This window comes from Homalodisca vitripennis, chromosome 5 (genome assembly GCF_021130785.1).
Source record: "Homalodisca vitripennis isolate AUS2020 chromosome 5, UT_GWSS_2.1, whole genome shotgun sequence".
In the NCBI taxonomy this organism is placed as follows: domain Eukaryota; kingdom Metazoa; phylum Arthropoda; class Insecta; order Hemiptera; family Cicadellidae; genus Homalodisca; species Homalodisca vitripennis.
The window spans coordinates 65,336,201-65,351,360 of record NC_060211.1 but is presented as its reverse complement, the minus strand read 5'-3'; the positions used below and the strand labels follow the sequence as shown (position 1 = coordinate 65,351,360).

At 33.4% G+C, this 15,160-nt stretch overlaps 1 protein-coding gene across 1 annotated transcript; it reads right to left on the bottom strand.

The window, feature by feature from the left end:
• Positions 1 to 261: 261 nt before the first annotated feature.
• On the bottom strand, positions 262 to 636 carry LOC124363494. The gene has a single exon (XM_046818743.1). It carries the CDS (start codon positions 634 to 636, stop codon positions 262 to 264), a length of 375 nt encoding a protein of 124 aa, XP_046674699.1.
• Between the last annotated feature and the right edge of the window lie 14,524 nt (positions 637 to 15,160).

The window sequence follows — 15,160 nt, the reverse complement described above, 5'->3', positions numbered from 1 at the left end:
AATTTTGGTGATTTGAGATCTTCTACTTAAATAAATAAATAAATAAAAATGTCTTTATTGACGAGTGACACATCAGCTCAATACTGCTTTACAGCACAACTCCTAGTCAAAGAACTTACACTAAAAATAACAATTAAAACATATTCAACACAAATTCAAAACTGACAACAAGAGTAAGAAAATAATTAACACACAATCAAAATAATATCAAAACTTATATGAAATAACAAATAAAATAAACTATCTATACATGTGAGACTGTTATTGCTTCAGTCTCTTTTTGAAAGCCGAGACCGATAGCTGCTTGAGGTCAAGGGGGAGATCATTATAAAGTTTAGGCCCGAAGTAGGAGAACCCTCTCCTTCCCACCTCAAGCCTAACCCTTGCAAAATGCAGTAGCGCGTCCTGTCGGGTACCACGGAGAGCAACCTCCCCCCGGGTCACAAGTCTATCCACCAGGTACCACGGCTCCCGCGCCGCCAGCACACGGTGGACTAGAGTGCAAGTCTGCATCCTGGATACGGCTTGTGTTGGCAAAAGTCCGGCAGCATCCCGAAATGCAGACACATGCTCCCGTCCACGGAGGCTGAAAACAAAACGGACAGCTGCGTTCTGCAGTCTTTGAATACGGCTCATTTCATCATGCGTGATGCTATTGCCGTATGCAGGAAAACAGTAATATAGCACTGACAGAATTATTGATTGTACCAGTTGGAGCTTAGCTTGGTTCGGTATCTGTACAGACCTCTAAGCCTCCCCAAAGCCTGTTGAGAAACATAAGTGATATGGTCAGAGCAGGTGAGATCACTGTCAAGCACCACGCCCAAAGTCTTGACAGCGTCACTCACCCTTAGCAACTCGTCACCAAGTTTGACTTGCACAGCTGCCTCAACGACACGTTGGATCATGGTGGGAGGTGCAACATGGATTACTGTGCATTTGTCAACATTCAATTTGAGACCGTGCCTTATCGACCATTGACTTATTCTCAAAAGATCAGAATTGACTGCCATAATAGCCTGGTCGATTGAGTTCAGCTCATAAGAAAGATGCAATTGGCAGTCATCAGCATACGCATGCACGTTACAGTGACACACAATCGGGTAGGTCGGCTGTATAAAGGGTAAACAAAAGAGGGCCCAGACAACTTCCCTGCGGCACTCCTCTCGATTTCTCGAGGGGATGTGAGACTTCGGAACCCATCTTAGTCACCTGTTCTCTGTTTTCGAAATAAGACAACCCAGGCAATTGCATCGTCTTGAAAGCCCAGATATTTTAATTTTGCAAGCAGTAATTCATGGCTTATGAAGTCGAAGGCTTGAGAGTAGTCAAGCATAACTACAGAGCTACACCTGCCTCTATCCCTCGCCTCAAACAAGTCTGCAAACATATTCATCAACGCAGTGCAGGTGCTATGGTTTCTTCTGAATCCTGACTGCAGTTTAGGGAGCAATCGTTCTGCGTTTACGTATTCAAAAATTTGCCTAGTTACTAATTTTTCAAGGACTTTCGACATAGCTGGTAGTATAGATATTGGCCTCAGGTCATTGACATCTTTCGGGTTAGGTTTTTTTTGACAAAGGGTGAACAATACTTGTTTTCCACTCTTTGGGAAACTCACCAGTTGACAACGATTTGTTCATTAGGTGGGTGATAGCACCAATGGCATATGGACTAACGGCTGTTATCATTAACATACTTATGTCATCTACTCCAACTGCCCTGGAGGTGATCTCATTTATAGCCGACTTTACTTCGTCCTCTAATATTCTTCTAAAAACAAAATTATAAGTCCCCACGCGTCTGTCGATAGTAATTGTTTATCAGTTATACGTCTGCTTCATAAAAGGAACACGTATTTGAGAAATATTTATTTATTTCATTCACATTTATATCTGCTGGGAGGTGGTTTTTGCTCTTTTTCTTCACTATATCACTCTGCTTCAGGCACTTCCAAAACCCCTTAGAATCCTTACAGTCAGTCAGTTTTTCAACAAGGAAATCCTTTTTTTCTTTGCGTACAACACCGTTTAATCTATTTCTAATATTTTTATATTCTATCCAATCACGCTCTTGTTTAGTCTTTGCAAATTTTTTTCGTAACTTATTCTTCAATTTTGTTAAGTCCATAAATTCCTTATTTCTCCGTGGTGCTTTCTTCTTCGTTATTCTTTTTGTCACCAAGGGTGCCAAAGAATCAAAAATACTTCTCACATTTGAAGCAATAAAACTATTTATACATCTCACCTCCGTCATTTCATAGGTACATTCCCATTTTACTTTACTCAGCCTGGCTAATGCACCCTCAATGTCAAACTTTGAAAAATCTCTATATGTTACAAACTTGGCAACGGCTTTTTCTTTTCTACACATTAGACTGCAGTAAATGAGTTTATGGTCAGTAATTTTCATATTCCTGTGATCTAAAATACTCGAAGCATCAATCACCCCACACGTTTCAAGGTGAGTCGCTTTATTTTTTATTATATGATCTATCAGTGTGGATGATGTGGCAGTAACTCGACTAGGTTCCGTTATGTGTTGTACGCTATTTGTCATTTTTAACAGGCGACGGAGATGTTTGACTTCTTGACAGTGACTTGACAACAAATTGATGTTTTTATCACCCAAGCATATGACTGAGTCCACTTCAACTGCGATGTCCGAAAACAGTGCCTGAAAGAAGGAGTCGAGGCAGGTACTACTAACACTAGGCGGCCTGTACACTATGGCAACGGCGAGCTTAATGCCCCTTATTTTAGGGACTACAGAGATAAATTCTATGCCTGGATCCACGCTAGGTATATTCTTTCTCTCGAAAGTCAAACCTTCTTTAATGTAAAGAGCCACACCTCCTCCGGCTCCTACTATTCGGTCAGCTCTCAAAAGCGTGTATCCAGGTATCTCGTAATGGTCAGAAGGGGTGCTCGGACTGAGCCAAGTTTCTGATACTCCAAACAAATCCAAATAAAAGTCATCTATAAATGATGACATCTCCTCGAAACCCGTGTTTAAAGAGCGCATAAAGAGCGCATATTTAGGTGCGCAAAACACAAGCTTCGATCTGCTCGTTTCCCGACTCAGGCGCGTAACCCGACCCCGAACTCTTTTCCAGTAGTGGAAGAGAGACCGGGTCCGGGCACACCCTCAGGGGCGAGAATACAATTTCTTGGCTGACGCTCGCCACCGAGTCCTCCATCACACGGAGACTCGCAGGGATCAGCGCTCCAAACAGAGAACTCAGCCGCGAGACGCCGCCCTCCCTGTTAAGGTGTCTTCCATCCCGGGCGAGGTGCCTCCTCGACACCCAGCAGTTGGCCTCCACAAACATGACTCCAAAATTATTACACATCAAGCCAAGTTGAACGTTAAAGTCATGGAGGGCTTGATAGCTAATGTCGGATCGAATAATTATGCTGTTTACGAAAACTTTGGAATTTGGAAAATTTTTCTTAGTCGTAAACAGCAAATCAGCCATGTCGTGAAGAGCCTCGCGCTTGCCGTGACCCCCGTTGTATCCTGGACCTCCCCTGTAACCTCTCCTCAGATTTTTCGTGCCCACATGAATATGTATAACTGAAAACCTGTGATTCACATAGCTCAACAATACTTCTTTTAAATCAGTTATTCTAGCGCCTGGGCGACATTCCAGGATCACTTCTTCGCTAAGAGTACATGGAATAGCGTGTCGAATCATTGAATCACCTAACACTAACACATTCTTAGAACTAGGTTTGCTATCGCTAGTGTCAGTTCGGTTTCGTGTAACAGGGAGAACAGGTATTGCGGCTACTTCGCTGCTGACACGAACATCTGAGGGGGATGTACCCACAGGACCGGACTCGGCTTCTTTGTGTACAAGCTTACGCTTACAATAATTTAAATCAATACCCTTACGTCTATTTGTATTGAAACGTGTCTTACGTTTAGAACCATATGTTTTATCAGATTGCAAATCTTTTATTGCCCTAGTCTGAACAGTTTGTTTACAAACATTCATATCAGTAAAGATAACAGGACCCTTTTAGTTACGCTCAATACATTGAACTTGTTTCTACAAATGATATCAGGAAAACCCAAACACACCCGTCCGTTTCTGCGCTTAGGATTGGATTTTACAGTTGTCCATTCATGATTTTGTTTGTTTGATAAAGCTTCACGATTTTGTTGAACATGCCTTTTACTATTTTTTGGATTTTACTGTTTTTTAGGAACTTTAATCTGTGTCTTCTTGGAGCAGATCGGACGAGCATGCCCGTGTAATCCCAACTGAATTGTCAAGACAAAAAAACTGCAAGATCTGTTTAGCGTTCACCAGAACATTTAGTCCACATTCAAATGAATTTGTTTGTTGAAAACAAGGCACTTCCACTACATCATTAGCATTGATTTTAATATTTTTCGCTAGCTTAACTGCAGAGTGCGCATTTGAACCGGCCATCGAGTCAAAATGGTAAGCTTTAGAAGCTTTACGTCACAGAATAAAAGTGTCCAATGACCGCCAGAGTCTTCATTAGTACTAGTTGAGTTATTGACACAACAAAAAATGTACTTTAAGACAGATGATGTAAGTTGCTTAAAATTAGCTTCAATGATATCTGGATTACTTAGTTTTAACATGTGTGTTTGAGAGGGTCCCAGGAAAACTATTTCCTCCTGATTTTTGACACTTGTTGACAAAGTCTCAAAATAATACTTGAGCGTGTCGTCATCAGTCCACTTGTCCTTACTCCACGATTGTTCACTCTTACTACTCTTCAAGGATGAAACCTTACAACCAAGGACACTCAGTGTATTGTTTGCTTCAGGTAACAATACCGCTCAAGGTTTTATTTCGTTCAATAAGGTCCATATACTTTTCCTTTTCAAGTTTTAAGTTACTTAAAGCTATGTTTGTAGCAGATTCAGCATTTCGACATTGTGCTACACAGTCCCGAAGTCTTGTCTCCAAGTGGCTAATTTTTACACTGAAGAGTAACTACCCCTTCATTCACATCGTCCTGAATTTTGAATGAATTGTTCATTTCTTTAACCCTTAACTCCTTTTCACTCCCAAGTTTCGATATTAATGATTGTATTTCACTCTCAGAGGCCTCTAGGGCATCACGCTGGCTTATTGAATCAGCACTGAGACAGTCAAACTTATGCATGAGCAGACTATCTCATGTAAATCTAAATCAGGATTGTTAGAGGCAACAGAATTTAATGCTGAACTGAGTTTTATCAGCAACTCTTCCATGCTGTCGCAATAACACTGGATTGGTACTGACTTCTTGTCATTACCATTTTTCAAAATATGAAATTAAAAAATTCACAGTAGTGTCTAATTTAGCAACAAAAACAATTAATGTTGATTAAAATAATAAATAATTATAATTGGAAAAACAAAAAGTTAATGCTCCAATTGGAATTCGATCCGAGGATCTCTAAGTTATCAGTACGAGTCGATACCCCGCTTCTACAGATGACTTGAAGATGGGTCGTATTAATACTAGTATATACGGTGCGTGTAGCTTGAATTAAACAGCGTAGACACGAATATTAGTCGTCTCGTGCTTGACTGTTAGTCCAGTGAGGTTAGAATTGCAATAAATTTTTTACATTACTCACTCTCATTCCAGCATCGACCTCACTTTGTTGGGTTTGTATTAACGTAAAATAAAACCCGTACCAAGAAAGTCATATAAAACAAAACACTATAACCAATTAAATTAAATTAAAAACGAGACACACATTTTCATCACAGCTGCTATGTCGGCGCATGCGCAACGGTCGGCAAAGAGATTCGCAAATAAGATGCAAAGAATCTTACAGAGGCATCATCAAACCCATAAAATCTAAGTTTTGCGATGAGCATTCGGTGATTGACAGAGTCAAACGCCTCTGAATAATCTAAAGACGTCAAGGTATAGCAGAGATTCCTATCAACTGCAGAATACATGTCATCAAGAATATCCACAAGAGCAGAGGAAGTGCTGAAATCCTTTCTGAAACCAGATTGATGTTCAGGCAAGACATGTTCTTGTTCTATAAAGGATGAAACTTGTTCAACTACTATCTTTTCTAATATTTTGGAGACCACTGGAAGAATCGAGATAGGTCTGAAGTGAGAGGGTAATGAAGGATTGTGAGACTTTGGCAGAGGCAAGACAATACTTCGATTCCAAGAATCAGGAAAGCAGCCAGTCACCAGGCATCTATTTACTAGGTTAGTGATAACACCAACACAGAAAGGACTGAGACTCTTCACCATCACAATATTTATACCGTCCGCACCACAGGCCGTGGAGGAGATGCTGTTCATCAGTCAATGTGAGAAGCAGATTCACGGGTATTATATCAAATGGCTTTTTATATTTCTACGAATTTCTTAGTTTTTCTCTAATTGTGTGTGTGTGTGTGTGTGTGTGTGTGTGTGTGTGTGTGTTTGTGTGTGTGTGTGAGTATGGTTTACATGCAATTTTTTATGGAACGTACTCATTAACGATCGATATAATTTCCTAGTTCACTCTGCTTTAAGGCATTGTTTATAGATGTTTTTGTATCAAAATTCTGGACAATTAGATTGTCAAGATTTGTACTGTTATTTACCCTTAGAAAAAAAAATAATCTTAGTGATGGTACATACATAAAGTGTTTAGGTCATTATTAAAAAGATGTTTTATATTTTAAGATAACTAAAGTATATTTACAGATTGTAAAAATGATGCTTGCATATTATATCGTTATATACAGTACAGTATCTCAATTGTAATAAACATTTATATATTTTAAACGAATGAAACGGTATACTAATTGAATTTTATTAGGAAAGTTGGATAATAAATTGAAAAACATTCTTATTATTCTCAAATTTATAGTTTCCTGGCTTACTTTTAAAGAGACACCATGTTTATTGTCTATGAATTTGTGTGAAATGTGATTTTTTATTAACATTTTATTGAACAAGCTTTAGTGTTTGTCATAAAATTAATTGTTTCCTAAATATATTTCAAATACACACTATATATCTACAACATTTGAGATGTTTCTGCCTGTACTTAACTTAAATAAAGACACCAACATGATATCCTCTCTAACTTTCCACCTGGCCTTGACAGACACGTTACCTCAATATTTAGTCACGTGTAGAGCGTACAAGTCACGTACACAGGGCGTATCCAACACAACCTAACTATCGAAATCAAGTGAATGCCAATTAATTGCCTCATAATTTATGGTTAATACTTGTACATATATTTTCTCTGTTAGAATATTTTAATAAATTATTGGAGCGTTGAGAACATTTTAAAAAAGATAATAAATTGTAACATCTCTAAATTAAAGTTTGACATATTTGTAAGGCTTCCACTTTAAAGTTTTATGGAATGTTTAATTTTTATTTGTATTGTTCTGAAAATTTCACAAATACTAGGGTTTTAATTATGTATATTTTACAATTACTAACCAGTTCAACTACCAGATTAACATGATGCGTGTAATGGGTGTTTTAAAATATATGTAGAACATTTGTTTCAACTAGGGCTGAGAATGATAAAGCTGTCTTTAGTAAATTAATTAATAAGAACAAAATTTAAATAAACTTGTTTTAACTCCATATAATAACATTTATAAACAGAGCGCACACAAACACACACACACACCCACACACACACACACACACACACACACACACACGCGCGCACACACACACACACACACACAGAAACACACACACACACACACACACATATATTTTAAACTATCTGCATCTCACATCAGCCTAGTGGTGAGTTGAGAATACGAACTGAATATTTTTGACCAAATAAGGATTTGATGGTTCTTTATTGGCAGTGTTGCCTTACGGATGAGGACTATTTAAACTAACAGTGAATGAGTAACGTGTCGTAAAGCCTTTCCCTGACAATATTTTACATCACTGCAGTAAAAGAGTATGCGTCTAGATTTATAGCTTTGATAGCTATGTGTTCGTCAATTTCATTTTATTACCTTCTCTATATTTCCCAGCAGACGATTCGTCTGCGTTACATAGAATAGTACATTGGAAAATAATATATTAAGTAAAAAGAGGATGCCGAAACAGATTCCAACTATTTGTAGTTTTCTAGTGTTAAAATCCGTTTCTATAATAAGTTTTTAACCTTATATTTTTGTTTTATTAAGGAAAATAAACCAATAAGGTAATTAGATTACTAAATCTAATTAGAACATTTGTAATTTAGAACATAAATGTAACTATCCATTACAGAAATATCGGATTATTGGCCTTTAGGCTTTTAGACAGAAGAAGACGTATCTAATTAAAACAAAAATTGATGCACAGTATATGTATATTATAAATCTAATTATATTATGTATATATATATATATATATATATATATATATATATATAATAAAAGATATATAATATAATTAGATTTATAATGGGTATATAATATAATTTGATACATAATATCAATAATTGGTTTTTATAAATGTTTAATTTTTACTAAACATAATGTAGGAAAGTAAGGTAAAAGAATAGATTTCAACTGTTCCATTGATGAGAATCAAATTTGTGCTAATGTTTCACAGGTTTAATGATAGTAGAATAATAGATAAAGATTTTTATTGTAAATACAATAAATCACAACGATGCCACCTGCTGTATACAACCAAATACGTAATTGAAATAATTTTGATTCATTTATACGTTTCGTATATTATTGTATCACAGCTTTAACACAGATTAGCTAGCCTTAAAAACTAATAATGTTTAACCGATTTAACTCACGTGTAGTACTGAAATATTGTGCATCTCTTTGAGAGACCAGATAATTCATGTAATTGGGAGCAACATGCCATAATAAAATCCTATCGCAGTGGATGTAGGCTGCTAAATACATTCAATGTAATAAAAGGGTTTGCCAACTTAAAATTGAAATATATTGTATAGAATAGCTAATAACATTAAGGATAACCTCTCTTTTTGACGAAACCCTTTCATGTTTAATTTACTTTTCCGTCATTACTCTTACTGTTTGATAGGTTTTAATTTACAGAAATGAAATATATGTAATACATCCGAAGTTTATAATCTAAAAAATATTGTTCATTATTCCAAAGCAACGTTAACAATATTTTTTAAAGGTGCATATACTCAACAAAGCTCAACAAATTAGCTGTCTCTCTGAAAATAATGACAGATTTAGTCATAATCTATGCAAGAAATTAATTCTAAAAATACTATGTGAGACGATAAAGCAAACATTGGTTTATACTTTCAGATTGTTACTTAACTCATACAGCTGGAAACTGCAGTATTAAGGGGGACACGGGACAATTATTACGGCCATCGCGTTTTCATCACTGACATTTTTGCACAGAAGACATTCTATTGAAATGTAGGAAACATTTATCTTATGGATAAAGATGGTAAAAATTATGAAATATAAAAATAAACCAATAACAAATATTACGTACTTGGTTTGTTGCCTCTAATTCCAAAAAAATAAGCCTTTACCATAATATTATTGTTAACCTAGTATACTTTGTAGTTTTAAGCTAACAATAACATTTTAATTTTATTGTTATGTTATTCTATAAAATTGTTAACCCTCCTCTTTCATGCATTTCCTGATTTTTTCCTTTAGCCAATACTGTGATAAAGCTTATATTGGATACTTTTAAACTGTTCAATCACAAAGTATATGACAATAAGGTTACAATGATACTGTTTACTTAAAACCGCACAGTGTACTATAATAAAAATAACATTATATTAAGTATATCTCGATTCTGAGATTTAAATGTATTACGTTATATAGAGTATTCTTTACTTCTTTTATTTCATTACTTACAATAGCTTTACTCATATTATAAAATGTTTGCTACATTCCAATACAATAATTTAAGGGCCAACAGTTTTAATATGAATACTTGGACGTCTGTATAAACGTCGTTTTTCAAACTTTTCATAGCAGTTTCCAGTTGTGTGAGCTAATTCCCAATCTGAAAGTATAAACCAACGTCCGCTGCAACATCTGGCAATATGTTTGGCCTTATCTCAATTGAAAATAAAGAACTACTTTTTGAGCCAGAGTCTGAACTAACTTATGGTTAACTGTGTAAGTTTAGTATGTTGTGTAATACTTAAAAATAGTCATTCCGGTAGTTGTACTTATAATTTAATTATTAAAATCACTAATACCTCATTATTTATCGCATAAAATGTAATTACTTATTTGCCTCAATGTTTATTTATTTGTCATGAACGAAAGTAAAAAAACTGTTCTCAATATATATCCCCAGGTACTATTCAATAACTATAAACTACGTCATTTAGCGATAAAAATACATTCTAAAGCAATCTTATACTATTTTATCTGCTATTGAATATAAACATTTTTAACATTATATATTAGGTAATCTAAAGTACTTTGTTTTTGTTTAATAAACAAGAAAAAACACAAAACCTAAAGCTTAGGCGAAAAGATAACTACAGTAGATTCGCAGTACAGTACAGTAAATTCTGAAAAATGTCTAACACAATTAATGCTTCTATATTTCCTATTTTAACTTCACATTTGATTATTTTGTAACATATATGTTAACTTTTTTGTGATTTCTGACGTGTGCGTGAGACAACGCTCTGGAATGGTTTTTTTATTTACCTATGTTGTAGTTCCGTGTTAGTATAGTATTCACTTGAGGAAGAGTGAAGACTTATCCTTAAAACGCAGATTGCAGATTTTGAAACGTAGTGTTACTGATTTTTTTATCACTGAATGATGGAAAATGTTTGAAAATTTCCTGTTTCTTCCAAAATCCTTTAATCTTCGAAAAACAGGCTTCGAACAAAGTATCCCTTTTTGCTTTAAATATCCATGTAGCATCAATTGAATTCTTCCCTTTAAGAGATGACGTTATTGCCAATGTGTTCATTTTCTCGCTAATACTTAATTCGTTTTGAGATGCCCTTTTTAACTAACCTCTATTTATCGCTTATTCATAAGTAACATGATTATATTAACCAATACTACCAAACAAAAAGCCGAATACAATTCCTCGTCATCAAGAATTTGAAGTTCTTTGATAGCCATTTTAATACATAACTGTTGTTCGTTATCAACTCTTTGATATTCTATTGTTCATTCCAATTTACTTTTATTTTAATTGTCAATATGTAAATTGCCTTATTTTAATTACAGTTTAGAGATATGGTTTTAAATTTTTCTACTTCGTACTTAATTTTTGTTTCATTGAATGTGATATCTCTTGATATGAGAGTGTAATTCTTTTTTTCTGAGCCTTTAACCGTGTAATGAGTAGCCAATGCATTACCTACAATTCCTGTTTTGAGAGATTTTTCTTGCAGCTTGGAATCTTTTTTTTAGCTTAATTGCCCATGCTTCGAATTCAAATACCTTCAATTTATCTAACTTTCCATACGATATTATATTAGGCACTTGATTATTTGTTAGTATTAAACAACGCCTGTTCAGCTTAAATGCAGCACACATTATTGCTTCGCCCCAAAGTTCTGTTTCTGTTTTAATTGTTCTTGCTTTGTTATAAAGTATTGGATTAAATGTTCAGATACACCTTTTTGCTTTTTTTATTCACTTGTAATATTCAACACTATATGAGTATATCAACGAAGTATATAAGCAAATAAATCTCGTCTAACTAGTTACTAAATATATTTGGCCCCATAATGTGATATATACATATAGTAAAGTGTATAAACACTCTTAAACATTTGTTTAAATCAACCCTCAATATTGAAGGTTATTCACAGTATTTAAACGTGATACTAAAACTAAACATACTCTACAGAAGATGGCTCATTCTATTACTGTCTTCTAGGTTTAAACCAGTTCACACCAGTTTAATGATTAATGTAACTACTTGAAAATATCACCAAACAATTGCCTGGAATTTTTCAGACATTTTATCGTTTCCTTTGCAGGTTTTCCCTTTTCGTCAGATTCCAATTATTTAAAGAATAATCATTGAATAATTTAATGATCTAGATCCAGCGCTATTATATTTTACTGTGTTACGTATAATATTAGCATCTCCTTACTCTTTAATTAATTTACGTCTAAATTTACAAATTGTAGAAGTAGTGCCATCATAAACCTGAGATAAGGTTAACAAATTATAACTACTAGTAATATTCATCCCAATATGAGTATATCAACTAAATATATAAGCAAACAAATCTAATCAGTTATTATATATGGTTGGTCCTATAACATTTACAGTTATTAATTTGAAGACTCTTGAATTTACCTATATATATTCATAACTGAAACACTTTATTGGTAAAATGTACAATCTCTCCTAAATCATTCTTTCTAATTAACCCACAATATTGTAAGCTATTAACGTGATACTAAAACTAAAGATTTAAAACACCTAATAAAGCTTGTCCGGATATCAAACGTGGTGAATATTTGAATTAAAGCTATTCCGGTATTGCTTTCAGTACGTTCAATAGGTTCTTTTACATTGAAAATAAAATTAATGTTTTTCTTTGTACACTCTCTATTTCACTCACCACGAGTATATTAACATTGGGGAATTTTAAAATATAAAGTTATAAAAAGAGCCGTTGGTTCGATTACTTTATATTCCATTTGTACAACATATATTAAATGCTGGTGCTTTGATCGTTATTGCTGAAAGTAAAATTTTGTGGAACTCTTTGTTGCTGTTTAAAAGAGTCTTATTTATATTACTGATCCTGATAAGCTTCAATAAATAAAGTAAATAGAGAATGTAATGTAAATTAATAATACGAGGTTGGTTTGATAAGTATTTAGAATCGTTAATCAATTGGTTGACGTTAGTGAAAATGCTGGAACAACCTCATTCCTCTGAGTCTGTGTATCCATCGGTATGATGTGTCAGAACAGAGCTCGCCTAGAGACTTGAAACTTTTGCGTTAAGCTTTATGTATATAGCCTACACGCAACACTGAATTCGATGATAGTAAAAGTCACTTCATGTGGTTTGGCTGACATTTAAAAAACACGATCTTAGGTTTAATCATAAGTTCAACAATTGTGGCAACGTTAAAATTACAGAATTAAATAATTTGTAACGTAACAGATTTTATCATGCGACATATTAACATACTTATTTATTGTGTTGTACTGAAACTATATAAAATGTTTAATTAAGAACAATACAACAAATAACTGAAGTTCCATTTATTTGCTAGGTATTATTTGGAACTTATACTACTATTCAATTACTAATATTATTTTAGTAATATTATATACAATTTGTAAACATTAGATATGTCATATTTCGTATATTTAGTAAAGACAGTTATACAGTTAGAACAAATGAGAACTTACCATACTCGAGTTTTAACATACAAATTTCGTAAATAAATCATTTGTATGATCAAATTCAGGCATATTGATTTTTTATAGTAATCCATTATTTGAACCTGTACGGTTATTTACGTGAATGGAATTCTAAACCTAATTTAATGTAAATGGGTAAAAACGTTTCATAAAAACTGTAATAGAATAATGGATGTCGAAGCTCCACTAGGTTTAATAAGTTTAAAGATGTCTTGTTCTCACATTTATCTAATATTTGTTTGTATTGAAAATTATATTTCAATTTACGAGGGTTCGGTGTGTTTTGTGTAATAGTGGGGAATATATACAAAACCTAAGTACATTAAGTTATAAGTTGATTTAAATTTGCAATTTTATATTAAATAAATTAAGTGATATATATATATATATATATATATATATATATATCACTTAATATATATATATATATATATATATATATATATATATATAATATATATATATATATATATATATATATAGCATCGATGTCAAATTTGTGCATAAAGAACCTGTCTACAAAATCTCTAGATCTCTATTGATAGTTTTATCTGAGATCTTGTGCAAATATACAGACAAATAAAATATAATTTGTGCAGAAAATGATAGAAACATGAGTTAAATAGCGTTTTAATACATATTAAAATGAATACATTGTATTTGTTATAACAGTTATTTAAATTATAGATAGCATAAATACAATTTTATGTTAGGTTGAACCGCGTAATTACTTCATTTGAACCGAGAACTCTAACAATGCAATGATATAAATAGAACTCTATAATTATGCATGCTTCTAACGTAAGATACGCACTGGTTTATGAAGCCCATGCTATACCTTATCTGTCATTGCAATGTTGAGTGCATATTTAGTTGGAATTCACACAAATGTTAGGTATAATATCCGCTATACTGAAAGCGTGTCACTCACAACTACCAACGACGTCTCTCTATCACTAGATTATTGTTGTCTATCTTCCAATCTCGTTGAGTGATTGCAGGTAATATACAGCATTGTGTCTCATGTCCCACATAGCAAATTATCTAAACCATGTTAAGTTGAAACAATTTCAACATTACGTTAGTATTTGGTCAAGTACTGTTCACGTAAAATATTCGCAGAATCTTAAAACTTCACGTGTATTCTCAGTTAGATCTATAAAAGTTATTGAAATCTCTGTAAGTATTTTCTGTATATATTTAGAGTAAACATTAAAAATCCACTTGTAATGGTTTACTCACATTAGGCATTCGTGCATTTATTTATAGCAAAAATTCCGATGGATTATTAGCCAGCAAGACAAATTACTAAAAAGCCTGCCTGTAAATCAACGTACTTTTCAAATTGAGGTAAAATTAAAAACTTTCCAGAGAAGAACGTAAACATGTACATATATTACCCAAATAATAAACAATTATCATGTGATACAAAAACCAACAAGACCTTCTTAAAATATTTAATCACGATGTACATTTGCATTACATTTTATTCATATAAGTAGTTTATATTATTTAAAAATGATGTGAAAGAAAATTCACTCAAATTTAGATTTTGTGTTTTAATTTAAATTTTGGTGAATAAACTGCAAGAAATTAAAATTCAGAAACTACTTGTTTAATCTAGAAATTATTATCCCACTTCTGAATTCTTTCAGGCTGTAGGTAGATAAATATTTTAACATAAATACAGAAATAAAGAAGAATTCACCAAATATGTGTTAAATGTATTCTAAATAGATTGCAATCTTTTTAAATTCTAATCTAGCATCTCATAAAAAACTAGAAGCGAAAAGCTATT

What these genes read in the sequence shown, in the direction of transcription:
- LOC124363494 (XM_046818743.1), bottom strand. Translation starts at nt 636, where the DNA reads ATGAGCCGTATTCAAAGACTGCAGAACGCAGCTGTCCGTTTTGTTTTC.